General features: G+C 36.4%; 1 protein-coding gene across 5 annotated transcripts in view; it reads right to left on the bottom strand.

Moving 5' to 3' along the window:
- LOC145668843 (pancreatic triacylglycerol lipase-like) overlaps nucleotides 1–23,152 on the bottom strand; it is a 192,243-nt gene that overhangs the window by 98,487 nt on the left and 70,604 nt on the right. For 2 of the 5 annotated variants that reach the window (XM_081737040.1, XM_081737042.1), the window contains exon 10: nucleotides 18,844–20,382. The exons of 1 other annotated variant lie outside the window; for it this stretch is intronic. In XM_081737040.1, coding sequence (XP_081593166.1) covers nucleotides 20,300–20,382 — 83 coding nt within the window. In that variant the 3' untranslated portion in view covers nucleotides 18,844–20,299. Of the gene's footprint in view, nucleotides 1–2,311; nucleotides 2,469–9,458; nucleotides 9,697–16,430; nucleotides 16,558–18,843; nucleotides 20,383–23,152 lie in introns of those variants that run through there. 2 more of the 5 variants (XM_081737044.1, XM_081737043.1) reach the window with 2 other exon arrangements.

Here is a 23,152-nt window from a genome sequence, read left to right as displayed (position 1 = left end):
GTGAGAGGGGCCGCGGTGGCTCAGTGGTAGAGCGTTCACCTCTGGTGCATGGTGTCCTTGGTTCAAACCCTGCTCCCGCAAGTGAATTTCGTGGTGGACAAACACCGTGTGCGGGGGTTTCCTCGGGGTTCTTAGTTTCCACCCACTTTCTTCATTTCACCATTTCATTCATTTCTCATCATCAACGTCTCCTTTAGCCTAGCCGGCATAACCGTGGGACGTAAAACTCAAAAATTTCATTCATTTTATTAGTGATGTGAGCGACGCTTCTGTGATCTTTGCTTTCTGATGGTTTCCACTTTGAATTTTTTTGAGAGAGTACATGGTCTCCAATTGTCCCTAAACCTAACAGTCTATAGGAATAAGTCGTACATCTCTAACAATATTAATACAAACTTTTTGTAATTGGAAACTGTGACTTGGGATAAGATTCAAGCTTATGGTAGCCATATTCGAAATTTTCTCTTCTCGTATATAACGAGACCTTTATACCAAGTTGTGATTTGAATATTAATAATTCCCTACTTAATATTTTGAGAAATCCTTTAAGCATCATAAGAGAATATCATTAACTATCATAAGACTAGTGATTTTAGGAGAAATTCAATACAACATCTTACTACACCATCATATCGTGTAAATGAATAAATGTAATATTTTGAGAATTATCTTCTGAATTGAAAATATCATTCAACTTGCATTTTTTTAGAACTCATATTGTGGTACTCGGAGACTTCCAAACTATTGGGATCATTATTACAACCGAAAGTAAAAGACTTACTACTTTATGTTTTAATAAAGAATAATGATAAAGACAGAGCATATTCCTTCGACGCTGAATCCATATTGCAAAATAGCATCTTACTGTCGATCACCGTTTCCGTTCTGATAGCTGTCTATAGAATAACAGGTAATAAGAACTTTCCAGAACTATTTGTAAGTATAAATTAGACATCTAAAAGAAGAAAAACGAATAGCTGCTTACATTAACAGCTTGGATTAAGCAGTAATATAAAGTTATGTTGCTTTTTGTGGAGTTTTGTGTTCGATTGGCTCTCACACAGTGAGTTGAATACGAATGGAGATAAGGCAAAGTTCAGTTGTTGGTATATCTAACACACTACCTCGTTGAGGCAGTTCAGTTACACCGTCAACTTGCATAAGGACAGAGTGAACATTGGGCCTCCATAGAGCGTCATAAGGGCGTGTATGCTGTACGAGTTCAAACTAGGGTCAAATGCCGCTGCAGTGGAGCGGGAAATGTGCAAGACCTTTGGTGAGGGTGTCCTGACTACCCGGAACGTGCAGCGGTGGTTTAACAAGTTTAAGGACAGTGACGAAACACTTGAAGACGCACCACATGCCGGTAGACCAACACATGTACAAACTGAAGATCTTCAGGCAGCAATTGAGACGAACAGTGGCCAGACATGTGAGGAACTGGGACTACAATTCAGTGTGAGTGGAGAAACCATTCGACAGTACCTCTATCAACTTGGAAAGCACTACAAGTCGGGTCGATGGATTCCGCATGATTTGACTCCGGGCCAGAAGGCAACGCGAGCAGACATCTCTGTTTCTTTGCTGTCTCGTCTGAGGAAGGAGCCATTTCTGGACAGAGTGTAGACATGTGATGACAAATGGGTCCTGTACAAAGCTCCACGGCGCCGTCATTATTGGTTAGCATCTCATGAACTGGTTCCAAAACAGCCGAAACCAGCGCTGCACCAGAAGAAGGTCCTCCTGCGTGTTTGTTGGACTGCTCGCGGCATCGTGCATCGGGAACTGTTACCAGCTGGTTAGAGCATCAATGCAACTGTGTAGTGTCAGCAGTTGAGCCATGTTTAAGAAAAACCAAAACTCTGGAGCCAGCACTTCTGAATTGCAAAAGGGTCCTTCTGTTACAGGACAACGCTAAGCCCCACATGGCTACGATGACCCGCGATACCATTGTACGCCATGGATGGGAAACCCTATTGCATCCGCCATACTTCCCGGACATTGCACCGTCCGATTATCATCTGTTCCATTCCTTGGACAATCACCTCAGAGGACCCAAGTTCAAATTCCTAGTAGAGGTGCAAAATGCACTTGATATCTTCTTCGCTTCACGACCCAACAAGTTCTACCGCAATGGAATCCATGGCCTTTCAGAACGTTGTTAGAATGTCGTCTATGCTGATGGGGACTAGTTTCGATCTTCCAGGTACATCTTAGGTAACATATCGGTCTTCGAAGGTGATAGGTGAAAAAGCGACAGAACATTCTTGGTTACCTTTATACAATAATGTTCTAAGTTTTACAAACGTACCTTTCTAAGCAACCCTCTTTCTAAATTCCGTACCCATGCTACATTTGAATTGCTTAAGAATCCATGAATTATAAAATAAGTCTGTTTTCTAGGATTAAATGTAGATCCTTTGAGGGAAATTTCTGGTCGAGTTGGGATGGTATACTTTCTTTTCCGCCTGAAATAAAATAAATAAAGATTAATTTCAAACTCTGCATATATATATATATATATATATATATATATATATATATATATATATATATATATATATATATATATATATATATATATATATATATATATATATATACCGTGTTTACTCGCGTAAAAGTCGCATCTTATAACAATATTTATTGTGAAAATCCAATTGCGACTATTACGCGAGGAAAGCTGCCATTCAATTATAGCTACGATCAAAACAATTTCGAATTTTGATACATAGCCATGTGTCAACATAAAACTAAAACATAGCCTACATACAGTAAAATACGGCAAAATACATACGTATGCCAGATCATAGCGTCGCATAAATCTTCTTAACCACCCTCGACTTGCTTTGAATCGTGTGTGTGGAATATCGTTCGTTCTTGCGATTTTGCGTGCTTTTATTTGCGTGCATGAAATTGTACACCCATTATTTCGCACGTCACCCACATAAGAAATTATTCTTCCACTCGATGTTTGGTCACAAAGACAAAAATCCCGTAGACTGCCACTTTTATGCAGGGAGATTCTTATGGCAATGATTTTACTTCAAACTTAAGGTGCTACTATTATGCGATGGTGACTATCATACAAGTAAACACGGTATATGTATATCATACTTCTGTTAATGAACTATACCAACAAACTGTAAGAGGCGATTCCTCACATCAAAACAAGAGAAAAAGATCATATGGGTCGATGGGGAAAACTACATAGTTTCAGAGCTAGTACTGTCCAAAATCACGAAAAAGCTAAATTTCAACAGGCCATATTTCGAATTTGAGAAACTGTGAATGGCGGTCGTTATCAGCGTAAGGGAAGTCAAGCATACGCTGTCAAAAATGCATATTTCATCAATGTTCAATGGGTGTGCAGGGTATTCTCTACAGGGTGCTATTCTCAGATATGCTCACAACAGTGCTTTTGGATATATCCTGATTGCAAGGTGGATCCAAAGTAGCCAAGATGTAAGCATTAGCAACAATAGACACCTAATGCTTTGGAGGGAAGTCGGAAGTTTTATAAACCGGCAGTTCTACGGCAAGGTGACCAGACGTCCCGTTTTAGCCGGGACAGTCCCTTATTTTCAACCGTTATCCCGTTTTTTTCCGATTCTCAAACGGGACGCCTAAATGTCCCGTTTTTAAGCAAACATGACCCAGGTGTCCCGTAATTATTATTCAAAATATGAATTATCAATTCTAATTCTACACTCTTCCGTACCAACACTCATTGGAAAGGTTCAGCCGTGCCTAGAAATTCTGAATATCCAAATGAGAATTGAGTGTTCTGTGGTTCAAGTGGGAATTGAGTAGGAATTCTGAGTGTTGAAGTAGTTTAAAATATTTTTGAGTAGTACTTAAGTTAGAAACGCTGTGTTATCATTCTTTCTTGTGTATCTTGTAAATTGAAAACACTGCTGAATCCCAAAATGCAATGTGGAAGTCACCCCCCGTCGCCGATTCGTATGCGTCCCGTTTTTGAAAGTAAAAGTTCTGGTCACCTTGTTCTACGGTCTTTTGCGTTCGGAATAATGTGTGCTGCGATATAATTCGTGACGGTATATTCCACGTTTTTTGCACTCTTAAAAGGAAAGAAAACATCGCAAGTGTAAAAGAAAACATTGCAGCACGCGTGTTCGTGAATACTAGAGACCGTGCTGCTGACGGTCTTTAACACTTCCGACATCCTGCCAAAGTATACCGTGTCCACTGCTGTCAATACTTATCGTTTGCCTACTTTGAACCAGGCATAAACTTAGAGCACATATGAAAATTCGGTTGATGGTATGTCTGGGAATTACATCGTGCAGGAAATACGAGTACTCTGTACACCCATTGAACATTGATGAAATATACATTTTTGGATTGTGTGTGTGTAGCTTTCTTTACGCTGATAACTATTACCATCTACAGCTTCTCGAATTCGAAAGAGGGCCTGTTGAAATCTAGCTTTTTCGCGATTTTGGGCAGCCCTAGCTCTGAAACTATGCACTTTCACCCATAGGTTTATATAAACTTTTTTTTTATCTTATTTTAATGTGAGGAATATATATAAACTTTTTCTTAAGATTTTGCTTTTTGCGAAGCAATTTACGAGACAAATTTGCCTCGTAAATTATAAATTTTGTGTCGCATTATTGACAGCAATAAAAATGGATTTCTTTTTGGATGAAAATATCCAATATATTTCAGGCAAAAATTTTCTATAGGCCTTATATCTGAAGAACTACATGTAGTGTAGCCAAACCCAAACTATCATTTAACTCAGTATGATGTGTTTATATCGTAAAAAGTACGAAAACTCTATTTAGGGGCCGTTCAAAAGTTTTGTAGCTCCGGATCCACAAAATTCAATATATTTCATTCAATCAAACATTTTCTTGTACGCCCCATATTTTGAGAACTACATATATTGTAGCCAAACCAAAACTAACAATTTACTCAGTATGATATGCTTATTCCGTAAAAAAAAAAAAAAAAAAAAAATCAACGAAAACTCGATTTCAAAGATTTTGTGGACTCTGATCCAAAAACTAATTATTGGTCGAGATTGCAATATTTTGATGCATTTTTTGGATCATTCCTAAAATTCTTGTTAAATTTTGGTTTGATCTGGGTATGAAATAATAAAAGTAAACATTTTTTCTTTTTATAAGGAACTCATATGATAATGTAAAGCAAAATAGAGAAAAACCAGTAAATATATGTACACACGTACTAAATTTGTCATTCTACAGATTGCCAATTGCATCTGGTTTAGAATATATCCACATGGATCTTTTTATCAAGTGCTGAACCCGTAATGGCATCAAGGAATGAAGATTGGTTACCCAATCCACAAAAGAGCCTATATTTTTAGGACAAATAAAGCACAACAGCTTCATTTCACACAAGTATTAATTTCCAAACTTGTAGTCAAATTATACCCGGATCAACTTTGTTTTTCTATTTAAAAAAAAAAAAATAAATTGAACACTATTTTTTCGCCATTTCAGTGAAAAATGGGAGGACGTAGCAACATACGTAATATTTCTCAGCCCATTCTACGAAATAACAGATGTTTCGTTTATGAACTGCAGACCTTAAAACAAGAAGACAAAAAAGAGAGTACTGATAAAGTCCCGTGTTTTCGCCAGTTATCTAATTTTCGAAAACTGAGATGAGATTTTTCACTTCGAAATCCCATCGAAACGATTTATTTCCATCTATATATGAAAATACTAGGTTTATATGTTTGTCTCTGAAGAAAAGTTTATATGTCTGTCTTCAAAGAAAAATGTATATGTTTGTCTCCAATCCTTTCGACAATGAAATCTCGAAAAAAACGAGTGCTAGAAATGTGCCGTTTTCACTGGTCGATTCCAAACTTTGAGTAGATTGTCCAGTTCTAATTGAGTATTTAGGTGTCTTCCCACTTGCGACAGTCCTATTAGCGACAGGAACTGTTAACTGTCCTATGAGCGACCGATTCGATCTGTTAACTGCCCTATGAGTCACCGATTCGTTCATACTAAGATAATGGAAGAAGATAAGGTTCTCCCTTCTTCAACTTGTTTCATGCTAATGTGATTTAGAACCTAACAAAATGTACTATGAAAAATTTCGCTCTACCTGAATTTAATACGTGAGAATGCTCTCATTACATTAACAATCTTTTATACGTTTATGCTAATATTATATTTTTGAATTAATTTCTATGAATACATTGACTCTATCAAGGGGAAAACTAACTAAATACATTGTCTATGATTCTGATATAATTAAAAATTTCATGTTAAAATGATACGGAGCATAAGTTTAGATTGAATATGTTTATGGCATAAGAAAGAAATCAGAAAGAGGTAGGGGCGCCCGAAGAAAATTTTCTAGGGAAGGGCATATCCATGGTTGCTGTATCACGTCTGGTATGTCTGGTTTTTAATATACGTGGTTTGCTATATTACGTATACATTTTTGTGAGCCAGGGGGGCGACCCCTGCCTTCCCATCGGGCGCCCATGGAAAAAAGGTGTTCACCACTTGAGGATACCAAAGAATCTAAAATACGGTGTATTTGAAGAAATTATTACACGAGTTACAAATCTCTCGCAGGACTTAACAGTTCGTCTAGTTATAAGGGATTATTTCAGATTGCTACACGACAAGCTTTTATGTATAAGTCAAAACAAGGGAGGGAAGGCAAATTAAGCAATTAGTTTACGTTTTAGTAGCTTACAATAGAGGGGAAGGTAGTTAAAGAGTTTGTTTACCTTTTGGATTGTTTAGAGTGAACTGTATTGTAATTGGTGGGATTGGTTGAGAATAGCCAATCAGATGTAAGGGATCTCAAAAGCTGTCTTTTATCATTGACATTTTTTTTTTTTCATTTTATTCATAGAGTCTTAGGAAGTCTAAAAAGTAGATAGTTAGCGAAACTGTTACACGTTTATATTTTTCAAAATAAAATATATTACTGTGCTTAGTGTGTGCTTAGATTTGAATCAAATTAAGTACAGAAAGGGGATATTACAAGAAAGGGGATATTACAAGAAGATAAGTACAGAACTTTTGAAGAAAGGTGATATTACAACTGGATTTTCAATAATTACATAGAAATATACTTTTCATGGAAATATCCCTGTGTCTTGTTAAGTTATTTGATATGTTTTATGTCAAATCTAACTCAAAATTAAAATAAGTTTTATTTGCACTCACAGTAGAGGAAAAATATATTTGATGAACAGTATCACTGGCACGTACATATTTCATACCAAAGTTGTTCGGGCGCTAATAACGCCAGAGGCAAACATATTTTACGAGATGGAATCATATCATCTTCCATCATCTCAATGTAAATGAATCGGTCGCTCATAGGACAGATAACAGTTCCTGTCGCTAGTAGGACTGTCGCTTCTGGGACTAATTCAGTATTTATTACATTTTAGGGGTACACTGAAAGTGTTGAAATTTTAAAGAAAAGTATCATATCCTACAAGTTATACATTCCAACACCACACATTTGTGTAGGGTTTGTATACCTCTCAGGCGTTTGTTTCATGGTCATGGAAATGAAATGAGAATGAGAAACGAAGGGTAACCATTTCTCCAGTCTAAGATGAATCTTTATTGTTTCGAGTGTTTTGCCCAATGAACACCATATATCACTAACGCTATAATTAAATGTGTGTGTAAAGTATTTGCTTATTACATACTGCATGCAAGAAGAAACAAAACACTAATCATACATGGATTAGAAACTCCAACCGGAAGTAGCTTCAAATATTGCAAACGATGAGTGATATTGAAAAAATCTCCCCTTTATGATACCCCTTGCCGATTTTTATTAGGATGTCTTTCACTTGTGTCTGTAAAGGGATATGTACAGATGTCGTGAGGAATGACAAGAAGATTCATGCTCATATGCGAATGATGCACTGTGTAGAGAGAGTAGGTTGAACTAGTAATAATAATAATAATAATAATAATAATAATAATAATAATAATAATAATAATAATAATAATAATAATAATAATTAATAATAATAATAATAATAATGCCGAAAGAACGGAAGAACAGTGTAATCATATGCGAAAAGTGAAAAATTGATGGATTTATTGTGCATGAAGGCTGTTTCTAAAGTCATGAAAATCTCTTACGGAATGATGACCCCAAAAATGAGACAAAAGGAGCGAGGGGTAGGAATTCTTCCTTCCTCAGACATGAAGGTCAAATAATATAGGAATGTAAGTCAAGTGATGTAGTGTAAAACTCTAATTTTTGGAATTAAAAAAATAGCTCCCCCCAACAAACTAATCTTCTATTCCTCATTTCCTTTTTTGCAAGTTTTTTTTTTTTTTTTTTTTAAAAAAAAACAGACGTCCTCTTGACTGTTCGTATTCCCTGCTTTTCATGTTCACTACATACTCGTAAGCTTTGTATAAGATGCTTTCTCTCATACCTCACTGCGAATTGTGGGAGCCTGAGTGAGCGAAAAAGAATGAAATTGAATCTTTCAGGTTTACGTCCCACGTTTATACCGTGTAACCTAAAGGAGACAGTATTGATGAAAATGAATGAAAATGGTGGAATGAAGAAAGTAGGAGGAAAACGGGAGAACCGCGAGAAAACCCATGCACGAGGTGTGTTTGTCCACCACAAAGCCCACTTGGCACTAGCTGGGATCAAACCAGGAACCCTAGCCTGAGTGAGAAAGAACAGACAAGAGCGTAGAGGATTATGTAGGGTGCTGAAGGGATAGACTTTATTTAAACTCACTGAATCCGTTGGAGAGAGACGTGCATACAAAATGCTGGAGTACTTCTTTCGAGCATTTGATAATAATAACTCATACATTGTTTGTGTTGCTTATATCTTATTAATCTAGTTCGTGATATGTTGTCTATACAAACATACTTTTGTAGATGTTTGTCTAATGTTATGAGGTAGTAGGACTAGATCGTAAATTTTCGAAATACGTTTCTCGGTATTCTTCATATGCACCTTATTCTTTTTAAGTAAAGATTTGCATTATACCTTATTTTTTAACACTAAAATATTAAGATGTCCCATCACAGCGAAATTAAAATATCGCTAATTTTACAGCAATTATGTGATATCTTCAAATAGATTAAAGATAATCGAAATGTGGAACAAGAGCTTCCTAAACAATATTACTTTACGTGAGATATCGTTATCACAACTCACTTATCCGCTTTCGATTTTCAGCCATTTAGAAAATCGGCATTCATTTTCGCGTTTCTAAACAAGTGCAAATGGAAAGCCACTCTCGTGATAACGGTACCTCATGCAAAATAATATTGTCTATGGCACTCTTGTTCCACATTTCGATTATCTTTCATCTATTTGAAGATATCACATAATTACTGTAAAATTAGTGGTATTTATATTTCTCAGTAATTAGGCCTCTTAACATCTAATCATTAAATAATAAATAGTGAAAACATTTTATACAAGAGTACCTGGTGCTGATGATGAATTCAGTTCCAATTTCTTCAGGTGTCTTGGGAAGCAGTGGAATCGGGCGTAACAGTGAGTACCATGGACCATCCAAGTTAAAACAGCCCAAATCTCCATAACACACTTCCGAGCGGGAATTTGTTCGACCATCAAACGGCAAATCTGGCAATGAGTCCACTAAAGGAACTGAAGGAATTGAAGGAACCGAAGGAATCGAAGGAACTGAAGGAATTGAAGGAACTGCACGAATAGAAAAAATACATCGCATTAGCACAACATGTGGTAATGAGTTCACTAAAGGAACTGAAGGAATTGAAGGAACTTTATGAATAAAAAAACAATACATCAAATTAGCACAATATCTGGTAATGAATCCAATAAAGGAACTGAAGGAATTGAAGGAACCGAAGGAATTGAAGGAACTGTATGAATAAAAACAATACATTAGATTAGCACAAAAAACTATGAGAAATGCACATAATATTTTCAAACTCATAATAGGTACAGTAGACTCCAAATATCCGACTCGCGACTGTACGGCCTAGTTAAAGAAAACTCCGTAAGAACATGCAAAATAACCCTTTGGACTATCTATTTCACTTTCAACTCTTTCTTAAAAATGCGACTTGGCCAAGGAGAAACTGTCATCTATCAAGGACTTGTTCAAAAACCAAAAACTGTAAATATTGACTCTTTTTATCATGGACCTATCTTTTCACATGTGTAATCACTCTGCACCGATAATGATTTTTTACGTTTAGTTATAGGCAGGGGTAAAAGTGAATCTGAAAAGAAGGGGGATGCATGACGTCAAGCCGTCCCCGTGCCTATTTTTGCCCATTGTAATTTTTTAGAAAGCGGGAAGACGCCACATATAAATTCTGTAAGTGAGCGAACGACGTCGCCCTGAGTTCCCCCTCACTTTTACCCCTTGTTATAGAGCAATAAGGACAATCATCCGGTACCTAAGATAATAATCCTTGTGGCCAGACTTGTTTAAACTTGTTTATGTAGGCTGTCAGATATAATAAGTGAGGATGTCATCGTAATCGGACAAGGATCTTATAATATAGAGGATCTGCCCAATACGTCACAGTTTCGCCCCCCCCCTAGTCTGCCCACTCCGCCCAATGAGATCGCAATGTTTTGAGCCAACAATCATGGCGGAAACGAAAGTAACCAATCAGACGATGGCGGAAACGAGAGTAGCCAATCAGACGTACCGATCCTCGGTTGTTTTTGGTTTCATTGATTTAATAGGATGAAGATACATATGGGCAGATCCTCTATTTACAACATCCTTGAAATCGGATGTGCATTATGATTACTGCGGAGAAAGGATTAGTACCGGTAGTAAGTAAATACAGTGCATTAACGGAACAAGAATAGCTTAATTTCTTGAAATAATTATTGTAGTAAGTTTTGGGGATAAATAAAGTAAGTTTAATCGAACTGTGTCTGCATTAAATATGATATTTTGTTGCATAATTTTTGTGTTTCGCGTCCAGGAAGACCTTTGAGATTAGTTGAAGTTAGTCAGTAAACCTATCTAAGATACGTTATAAATAATCAGCCAAAACGGATTGCGTTTTGTTATTCAGTGGTAAAAAAGTGTATCGAGATGCAAGAATTAATACACAGGGAAATCAAGACAGTCCTGGTGCTCAAGTTCCTGATAACGTAATGACAACATCTGAACCATCAACAAACGTGGTTGATCTTATACGGCAATTAGAACATCAAATGAGCTTAATGTCACAACAAGTAAATTCCAAACTAGAACAAACGGATGTTAAGATGGAACAAATGACGATACAGTTACATTCCAAGCTAGAACAAACGGATGCTAAAATGGAAAGAATCATATTCACAGTTTTGAAGTGAGAAAGAGTTCAAGGCAGTGGAAACTAAGGTAGAAAATCACTGAAATCAAATTCAGAAACTACAGGAAGAATTTCAAATTCTGAAGGAAAATTTGAAATAGTAGATGGCAATCCTAATTTTGTTCTTAGCGTAGCAGACACCGAATATCATGCAATTGAAACCCGGCTTTGTGAAGAGCCTAGAAATACACAAGAAAAACACGGATACCAGTTATCAGAGTGTGGATGAAGAGAGAAAACCACTACGGAACAATGAAGCTCATGTACTAACATAAATCCTAGTGAATTGAGAAATTTTAAAACCCATTTTAAATTTAGTGAGATAAGGTAAATGACTAAATTTAGTGGACGTTCAGATGATATGCCAGCTAGTACATTTCTTGAAAAGCTAGAAACCGACTGTGATTTCATGAGTGTACATAAGTCTGGCATTCTTAAAATCTTACCTCATATATTGTTACCGCCTTGCTCGGTATCGTTTAAAGCAATCAAAACTAATTTACATAATAACCGTATTTTACGGACTATAAAACGCTACGAACTACGTAACATTTTAACAATTTTTATTATCAGAGGCATTTATTCCGAAGTTGGTCGTCCGCCTAGTTTTTGGCTAAACGCTTAATAATTGGTTCCTTTGTGTACCAAAGTTTAATATTTAATTCAAATATATTGTCGAGCGAGCGTTAGCGAGTGAAGGCTGATTAGAGCCCCGCAGGACACGTTGTTTTCTGTTTTCATTACTAACTAGGGATGTAGTTGAACCTGAACCCACAAAGTGGGGGTGATATATATATTTCCTGAAAGCTTGGGTCAAGGTAAGATCAAAACCGGTTACCAAAATTTGGGAGGTCTCATGCATTCCGCTTGGGGGCAGCAATTTACTCGTTGTTATTAAAATCTTTAAGCGTATCCATGCTTTCCCGTTGCAACCCCGGTCAATCTGAAACGGTGAGACAGCTATAAAAACAGAAAAACATGTCTTTCATTATTTCAAAAGTACACCGTATCAAAGTAAAATAAATTGTCCTAGGGACCCCCGCAGGGTCCCAGACGGGGTCCAACTCAAAATTTTTAAACGGAAAGGGGGCTCAACTTGCATATCGTATGAAAGTTGATGTTAAATGGAAAAAGACAAATCAAGTGTCGACGCTCTACGACGCCTGTGCAAAATAGCTGTGGGTCTAATATCAACACAGTTTCATTGCAAAGTCTGTGGCCATTCTTATGAATATGAAACTGTGGGATAGGTGCAAACACAAAAATACGAATATGTCATTATTTCAAAAATATAATAATTCAAAGTAAAAGAAATGTTCAGGATCCCTTGTAGGGTCTCGAATTTTGACCGGTCGTCTCGTTAGCTGAAGGCTAACCGATGAGACTAATAAATTAAAACATGCCAATGCAAGGCTATGTGTGTAAATAGAATATCCGCTTCCTTTTCCCTGAAACAAACCTCTTCGAGAACGAATCAAAATATGGTTTTGCTTACTCACGTTTTATCTGCTTGATGTAGTCCAAAGGCACTGGGCTGGCCGCTGACACTTTTGGCTGGATATTTTACGACGCACTTAAGCATTTGTGTTTGAGTGTGAAAGTCCTTGCTTCGAACCTTCCGGAAGACTCTTCCTCTTCTTTCCTAGGAGTCACCTCGCAGGATCTCGCTGCTCGGCACGGAATGTCGTGGTCCTGGGTTCGAACTGGGTGACGGCTGTCCTTCGTCGTCTCCCTCTATGGAACTGGACTCTTGAGCTTGAAGTCCTTCCTGGATGTTGTCTTATGCGGTGACGTCTTTCGAGACTTGGACGTATGCCGGCTCAGTTTCTTGGACTACAGGTGCTGGCTGCTACGTTACCCTAGTAAAGTCATCGGGTCCTCTTGAGCGACGCTCGAAGTGGCGGCGTAAACACTCTAATGAATAGTTATGAACTGGACGAATAAACTTTCTAAAATTTTGCTTTTATACGGATAAGCATCCTTGTTTACTCATATGAATTTTAATTTTAAGTTGGTGAAAGTGTGTTACTGTGACATCCGTGTGCTTGTTTCTGGAATTAGATTCGTTGTTTTCCTTGACTAACAGTCTATTCTAGAACCACAAAGCTTGTCCGGATGTTTACTGTTCCAACCAAGAAATACTAATTTCTTAATAATAAAAATTATTTTAAAATAAACTTATAATTTAGCCCATTCTGGCTGCATGCTCGCTATATTCCTTCAACCAAGACATGATGCGGGCGACATCGAAGTATGCGCCATTTGTCATGTATAATTTAGCCCATTCTGGCTGCATGTTCGCTATATTAGTGATATTTGTTCACTCTCCTTTCCAGGTAGCCAATGTCATTAATTTTACACTGGTAGGCAATAGCTTTAAATTGCCCCCTAAAATAGGAATATAACGATGTTAGGTCTGGGACCTTGCCGGCCATTCAACTGGTCCGTGCCGGCCTATCCATCAACAGGGAAAATGTTCGTTGAGTCATCGATTACATTACGACCATAATGCGGCGGAATCCATCTTGTTGATAATATTGGTGAAATCACCCTTCCTCGTTCAACAAAAAGTGACATAACAGTGTTTTCAAGCATATCTCCATATTGTGCAGCATCCAAGGTCCCATCAATGAAAACTGATCCAATAAGTTTTTCGCCCCATATTCCGCACCACACCATTATCTTACCTGCACCTTGCATCATTGAGCAACTACGGTGAACAGCCTTCCATTAAAGACCATGAACATCAACGGCACTCTGCTAAACTCATGTCAGCTAATGTAAAAGTTTCTGAAGACACGAAAATCCAAACAAACCAAAATGCTTTCCTCGCAAACCCATATAACAAAAGATAGTTCATTTCCATACTCAGCAAGCATATTTCAGACTATGGCCACAAGGTGATCAAAGCTTCTGGTGACGTGGATACCGAAATCGTTGCAGCCTCACTGCAGATAGCTTTAGAAGGTCATGAAGTGACCATAGTTGCTGATAATACAAATATTCTCATTATGCTACTTTATCATCTAAAATCGGAAATGGCTAATGTCTACTTCATGTCTGGAACTAGGCGGAAAGGTGCAACTAAATATATCAGAGTGCACCATAGCACCATATGTTATAGAATGTGGGAGAAAATCTTCATCCACATGTGTTATTCATCCCTGCAATGACTGGGTATGATACCACATCCACTCTCTTTAGATGTGGAAAAGGAAGTTGTGTAAAAATGCTCACAGCATCAAAGGATCATGAAATCCTCAGTGCACAGATTGGCGACGTTAATTCCACCCAAGAAACTGTTGCATCCATTGGCCTAAATTTTCTTGTTAAATTATATGGTGGAAGTGACTTAAACTCCCTCAGTCTCTTGCGTTATAAACTATACATGAAGATAATTGCAACCAGTAGTATCTCAACCCGAGAGACTGCCACCACAGAAAAAGCACAGCATATTTTTAGTGCCTTCGAGGGCATCTTCAAGTTGTTTCATGGATGCAACTTTCACCGCAAGTGCTGAATCCTCTTGAATGGGGCTGGAAGCTCGAGCATGGGAAGCTGGCGCTCATATGACTGTCTAAGCACCTGCTCCTGATGACATGCTAAAAGTCATGCGTTGTGAATGCAAGATGTCCTCCAAGCGGCCATGTAGAACGAGTGTTTGCTCATGTCGTAAGTACGGCCCAAAATGTGTTGTGGCCTGTGGTGATTGTAACGGTAAAGGATGCCAGAACACTACATCTCCCCAAGTTGAAGAAAATGATGAAATGCTGGAGATGAAACTTGGTAGAATTTCGTCTCCCTTTTGTTTATCGTGCTACTTATATTACGCTATCAGAGATTTTCTTTTTGTTAATCGATATTTTCTTCTTCAGCATTCATAGATAAATAAATTTTAAAGAAAAAAGAAAGAAAAGAACAAACAATGAGTGTCAAAGATTGAACAATCTGCATGTGGTTATTGTACAACAGCGCTTATTGTGAGAAAATTGTCTGTAAGGAAATTGTAGTGACGATTAACACACAAATGTAATTACTGATTTGAAAATAAAAATTTTTGTGCAATGTGTTTCTTGCATAAAAACAAATGTATTAGGAGCAAAAATGCCATCATGCTTGATGGATGTTGGAGAAATTTGGATATTTTGTTGTTGATAGGGGGTTGAATCGATAGTACTTCGATTTTACTTGTTAAAAAATCCTGTACCATTTTGTCGGGTAGAGATGAAGAGCTAAGCTACTATTTCCTTTTATTTCCGTTAAACCTTTTAGCACAAAGCCGCAAGAAAGGTATGTTTCTTTAAAACAGCAGTCATATTGAAAGATTTTAGTCATCTGATTTTAACGCACAAGTAACTAGTGAGACATTGTATACACCCATCTTTATGCTAAGTTTGGTATAGTTAATAACTGCAGAATAGATTAATAATTGCGAAAATTACGAGCTTTTGAAAAGTTTCAACTTTCGCCATTTTACGATATTGCTGGCTAGTGTATATGCTAAGGAGTAACAAACAGAAAAAAAAATACATAGAATTTTTTAATAAATTACTAATATGAGAGTTTCTACAATACTTAGCTTTGTAAACAAACGTTTCTTATATAAAGCGCACTTAGGAAAGTCAATTTCTTTCACTCCTAGACGCCATATTTATAAAATGGCGGCAATATATGCATAGTGTTTCTCACAGAAGTTCTTTCCTGATGTATTCTCTAAGAAATTAACCGAAAATTTAACTTTCCTAATGCACGATTGATGCTTTATGCTTTTTTCAATGTACTGAAGCGAAATTCACTGGCAGTCATTTTGATGATGTCATATATTGATATTATCGAGAGGGATTTTGGTGAGTTTTGGTTATGTTAAAGTACACATACAAACCTTTCAAACAAGGTATAAATCGTTTCTGTACCATTTTTCCGGGTTCATCCTTTTATCTACTGTACTAGTAGTCGACACACACACACAAAAAAAATTCTACAAGATGTAAGCAAACTTAAGGCCTCGCTATTCTGAAGCAATAACGCTCCAGCATTACGTTAGAGCATTAGTGAAAAAATAACTTTAAATAGAAATAATTATGGACTTACGTGAGCCAAGCCTTGCTAAAGCAACATTTCGAAATGAAACAGAAACAAGTACTAAGAAATTCCAGCGTCTGATCATAGTGACCTGTCTTTCTTAGTAGCCATCAACCAAGAAGAATGAGGCCTGTCTCAACCTAAGATGGTGACCTTCATCAGAACCGTCGAAGGAAGAATGAAGTCCTGGGGAAGGGGGGAAGGCAAAGGAAATTGTATATTGCAGCAAATCATACTACGATACTTTTACAATTATATTTGCGAAGATATGTATTTTAATTCAGGAAGCGGAAATTTATGTAAGCACAAATGTTTAAGATGTAACTTTTCGAAATAACACTGATGAAAAACCTATGAATTCATTATACTGATAAATCGCATTTGTTTTATTAAAATTTGTGGTTTTATCTTTTTTCCATCAAAGGAAGTCTAAACCACTGACATCCTTGTTATGTCCGTATCTGGCTTCAGAGGAAGCAACCAAAAATAATTAAGATATTTTTTTATAAAATGTATCTTGGAGAGAGTCTTTTTTCCAGTGACATAAATCATAAAAATACCTCTCGCGCTACAGTCCACGTAAACGTATACCCAGACAGATGGCTCCCATTCAACTAGAAGATATGCAGGAAGAGTGTCATTTGAGAAAGGTAGGGGTCAATTGCCCCTCCCATTAGAGTTTGAGATGTATATACATTTTAATCCATAGTGTAATAATATACTAAAGAAAAATATGGTACTCTACGTATTTCGAAGTCTTGTCCCTCCCTCCAAAGCAAAACCTGAAATGACGCCACTGATATGCAGTCAGAGCATCGACTACCAAAAGCAATTGAAGGGTACATAGAAAAAGGGACTCATTGCAATGTTTGAGGGAAAAAAACCGATATGGTCACTATTTGTTGGTGCTAGTTTGTATTTCTAAATGCAATGAATATTGTGAAAAAAGTGACTCGTTGCAGAGAAACTTACACAAGAAAGAAAGCTATATAGGGAAAGAAGGCGCCCAATCGCGTCTCCTGACAAAAATGTAAAATGTTGATTAGCCCTTCTTTCCATGTACCTTTCAATTATTTCTGGCATTCTGTACCTTAATATGCTATGGAGGGGGCGGAGGCCTTCTGTATCGTAATGGGAATGGGGCGGAATTTTCTCCCTCTTAGATCTCTGAATAAAACACTGTGTTAATCTTTCTATTTATCCTGTCAAGGGGTGTATGTGAGAAAATCGGAACTCAATCTTCAGATCATAAAGTTACCACTACATGGACCTAGATTTAGGTGTCTGTATGGTCTTGCGAGGCTGATGTTCAGCAGTTCTACTCCTGAATTATTCTCCACTGAAACCTGGCCAAAAGTGACCGTGGATAAAAGGCAACTACCAGACAGCTCACAATCACCGAACAAATCCAACATAATACCCTCATTACATTAGTATTGAGCCAGAAATTTTCGCTGGTATCACAATGTTGCCCATTGAGATGCACGTGTTAGCTCTTTCGAGATACATTTTCTTTTTTCGATTATGGTGCTGTCAGGCAGTGAAGATGAAAGGGAAAATTCAATGAAACAAAAACTGATTGGAAAGCAGAGCAAGGTGTTTTGATCTGCACGTGGATAAGACGTTTTCTGTAATCATTATTTGTTTTTCTTTCAAGTTACATAATTCTTGTTAGAAAATTCGTATATTGAGACTGGATAGCTTATGAAACCGAAGAATTCAGCTGCTTTCACCTCTGATGTCTGGCGCTATGAGCTACCTGGTCACCGGTTCGATCTTAGGTGGCATCCAATATCTCTACAATATTGCGGTACTCAGGACATATAGTCATGCAGAGGAAGTTCATCTTCGGGTGCAATATTGCTAGTACCTCCTAGAAGTGCTAGTTTGTCGGTTAAATTATTATCGACTATACATTAGGTAACATAATGACAAGCTCACATTTCTAGCAGATATCTCTTTATTCCAATACTCGTCCATTTATTTTCATCAAGCATGGAGAATATAAAAATAAATTAAATTATTTCAAATGCTACAGCCTTCTATTTCAAGTGTGCCCTCGAAAAATATGTGAAAACACTTCGGCCCCACCCTCGCCGCCCTCTTAAGAGAAAAATCATTCCATAGCTTTGGGAAAAGAAGTAAATGACCTCGACTTCTTGTCAATTTGTCATTCAGTCATTTAGTCTTGGCGAGTGAAGATCGTAGGCTACTTAGAATAGCTAATAAGACTGTGCCACAGCGAAGCCCGTCAATGTAGCAACCTTGTCCACAGAAAAACCTCGGCCAAAGCAATTTGTCCCTCCTCTTTCGAGGGAGGTACGGGAAAACACACATCAACAGCAGCTCCAGCAGGGACATACTTGAAATAGAAACGCTCTACTTAGGTTCTTCTCTAATAAGTGTAAATAAAAGCTAGAAGTTAATTTATGGCAATCATACTTTATTTACGCTGAATACTTATCTTTCGTATTTACACATATATTTGTAAAGAATGAAAATTTAAATCCAAGGGCTAAACTAATATGATACGCATGTATTATCTTAATTTGCTTTCATCTTATACCTAATTAGATACCTCTTCATCTGATAGTATTGAATTTGTTTTCCTGTTATCTGTGCATAACAAAATCATATTTTATAAAATAGTCCCCAATTGTCTAATTAATTATATTTTAACACGGAAGCTAGGCCTAAGATATCCAAGTGATATTCATTAATTTTGCATCTTAAACAATATTTTACAATTGGAACTTACGTTTTATTTTGCAAGCATCACTTATGCAACACCACATTAAGAGGCAACCTCATGGCGAAATTAGAATACCCCTAATTTTACACTAATTAATGTGATATCTTCAAATAGATAAAAGATAATCGAAAAGTAGAACAAGAGCTCGCTAGACAATATTATTTTACATGAGATACCGTTATCAAGACTCACTTATCTGCTTTCGATTTCCAGCCATTTAGAAAATTGGCATTTATTATTTTATTATTATTATTATTATTTAAAGAAGAAAATTAATATATTGGATGTGTCCAATATATTAAAGAATATACATTAAAAATACATAAACATATTAAATTATAAAGTAACAATATACAAAATATTAATGAAAATAAAATAAAAGAATAAGAAAATAACTGTTACAGAAATTAACAAGTAAATTTTCTACTTATAAGTGCTATTACTTCTCTAAAAAAAATCGGACTTCCTAGATTCCCTTTATTAGTAGAGTTTAACGTAACCGGTATTCGGAGATGACAGAACTTCGGACTTCCAGAAGTCATATCTATCTCCCAGTGTCGGGTAACGTAATTCAATGCACTTATTTCTATATTGCGAATTTCATGTATTTTTAAAATTTATTTTCACGTTTCTAAATGGCTGCAAACGGAAAGCTACTAGGTGACTCGTGATAACGGTACCTCATTCAAAATAATATTGTCTAGGGCGCTCTTGTTCCACATTTTGATTATCTTTTATCTATTTGGAGATATTATATAATCACTGTAAAATTAGCGGTATTTTAATTTCGCAGTGATTAGGCCTCTTAACAATAATTGATACCTATTTTGAATCACCTAGATATGGTTAAGTGGTATTATAATTGGAAAGAGATATAACTCACTTTAATGTGTATTTAGTACTTATTCAACTAGATATCATATACATTCTTTTTTCTTTAAATTGCTTCAAAGTATAGACGACAAGTACTATAACATAAGTATGGTTTAGTTCTTGTGTCTTTCATAGTCAAACAAGCTTACAGAATTATAAGAATACTACACACTACTTTCTTTTTATAGTAAATCTTCTACGAAGTTTTGTACTAAACTTGGTGCGTAACGCATGGCGCCATTGCGCATCGTCTTCAAATAGGAATAAGTTTGTTGTGAAGGAAACTCAGCTTCCCTAACATTTTCTCCATGGTTTCATCGGTCTCGGGATCGTATCCTGTTCAGAAAAAAATGAAAATTTCAATTACAAAATTTACAATGTCATAAATAGCACAGCAAGGGTTGGTGTATTTAAGCTACAGTAATTATTATGATGTATAATTAAACTTATGTATATTGATTTACAATAGACTCCCGAGTATCCAGCTCGCAGCTATCCGGCCTTGTTTTCTTTCTCGTCATTAAATAAAAAAAGTCAGGCGTTGCATTGGCAAAATTGCCAAGGCATTGAAGCCGATGTTTGCTACGCTCCTCCTACGTATCGTGCAAAGACATATATGTGGCAAATTTCATGTCAAAAGAGCAGTAAATAAAAAACAATAAAATGAAAATAAAACTTTCTTGTCCATTTAGCAATATTTTGTTTTACTCATTATAATTTTTCGTATGTATAATTCTTTTCCTATGAAATTTACCACAAATATACATTTCCCGATTATACACATAGTATCAGCATTAAAAATAACCTGCAAAATCATTATCAAATTATATTCTTGCAGGAAGAAGTTATAGATATGCGACAATCATTTTGGGCATGAGTGTACATAACCAGACTCTTAAGCACTTGTTTTTTTTTTTTTTTTTTTTTAATTTTCAGAAGAGGGGGTATTTCGTATAACTAAACTTAACTGTATTAAATTTATATGAATTTTTAATATTTGTAATAAAATAAATTAGTTGGTTTCCAAAGATGAAAAATAATCAATCTCACTTCCCAGAAACCAAAAAAAAAAAAAAAATCAAGTGAGAATGAAAGTAATTAAAATAAGGAATTGAAAACAGGAAGAAATGAAATCTTTAAGTCTTACGTCCCACGTTTATGCCGGTTAGGTTAAAGGAGACGGTGATGATGAAAGATGAGTGAAATGGTGGAATAAAGAAAGTGGGAGAAAACGGGGGAACCCCGAGAAAACCCACGAGCACGGTGTTTGTCCACCACAAAGCCACACTGCGCGAGCTGGGATCGAACCAGGGACCATAAGCACTGGAGGTGAACGCTCTACCACTGAGCCACCGCGTCTCCGAAAACAGGAAGAGACATAGGTGAAAACAGGAACTGAAAACTATTTAAACTGCCTGTAAGGTAAACAAAGTAGTTACCGGTCGATTGTTAAATCAATCGTGTTAGCTGTGACGTAGTACCAAACGTCAGTACAGTTGTTTTTTGATACCTTCCAACTCCTCATCCAATTTTTTTTTTTTTTCAGACTGTTGAGTACTATCCGTCAGACTTATCTAGCCTGTCATATACTGAGACCTATCGTATTATACAGAGTGGAGTGTTGGACAATTAAACAAAGAAGTTGCATGTCTCTGAGATGAAGATCTGTTAGATGTATGGAGTGTCGCGGGATGACAGTTAGGAATGAAGTGATCCAAGAAACAGTAAAGATGAGGTCAGTAGTGAAAAATTACAAGAAATAGACTTCTATCATTTGGGCATGTAAGAAGAACTCCGGAATATGTAGCTCACCGAGTGAATGGTATAGAACTCAATACGAGGTTGACCAAAGAAGAAGTAGATTGATTGTGTGAAGAAAGATACTCAGTGTGGTGTCACAGTGGATGTGACCCAATATAGAAAAAGATGTAGTAGAGATCCGTAATGCCAATATAGCTATCTGGGAAAAGGTTTTAAAAGAATAAGAACATTTATAATGTCTGAACAGGAATCTAGAGACCCCATCAAGGCGAAATTAAAATACCGCTAATTTTATACTAATTATATGATATCTTCAAATAGACAAAAGATAATCAAAAAGTGGAACAAGATCTCGCTAGACAATATTATTTTACATGAGGTAACGTTATCACGAACCACTTATCTGCTTTCGATTTCCAACCATTTAGACAATAGGCATTTATTTTCGCGTTTCTAAATGACTCCAAACGGAGGTGACTCGTGATAACAATATTGATAATAATATTGTATAGCGAGCTCTTGTTCCACATTTGGATTATCTTTTATCTATTTGAAGACATCACATAATTACTGTAAAAATTAACTGTATTTTAATTTCGCAGTGATAAGGCCTCTTAATGGAGCTTTATATATTAAAGATGAGATGCTGTATATCAAAAATGATCAAAAGGCGAATTTAATTCATTTTGCACTTAGAAGTCAGTGCGTCATATTTCAAGAACACCACAAACAAACAAACTACATTATCATCCATCTCATTATCATCGTCTGCTTAAGCTTGTTGCATAATAGTGGGAAGTTAAATTTAAAATACATATTTTACGTTCTCTAGTAATTTAACGGTACAATATATGATACTTGTAAATTTACGGTGAATTAAAAAAAAACAGAGATTACTAATTAAAATAACGGAATCCTAGGGAATACAGTGACAGAGGAGAGTGCAAATGGAAGAGATGTTCGACAGGGATGCTGTCTTTCGTCAACATCATTTAATACCTATCTAGAAGCAATAGTGAAAAAGAGCCTATATAATGAAGATGGCATTTCGATAAGAGGTAGAATGATTAGGTATATACAATCTGCAGATCATATCCGAAAAGAATATCAATAAGTTAGAAAACTTGAGGAAGGATTGTGAAGAATATGGGATGAAAATCACTGTTAGAAAGGCAAAAGCAATGGTGATTGGAACGAAGTAGTCGATGTCAAATATAGAAATAGGAGGGGAGAAAATGGAACAAGTGACTAGTTTTCGATACATGGATAGTATTATTAGTGATGATATAAAGTGTAAACGTTGAGTTGCGTTGATTTTGAGTTTAACGTCCCGTTCAGCAGCGAG

Source organism: Thermobia domestica, chromosome 13 (genome assembly GCF_964235325.1).
Source record: "Thermobia domestica chromosome 13, izTheDome1.hap1.1, whole genome shotgun sequence".
In the NCBI taxonomy this organism is placed as follows: domain Eukaryota; kingdom Metazoa; phylum Arthropoda; class Insecta; order Zygentoma; family Lepismatidae; genus Thermobia; species Thermobia domestica.
The sequence above is the reverse complement of the archived record's forward strand: the minus strand, read 5'-3'. Positions and strand labels throughout refer to the sequence as shown.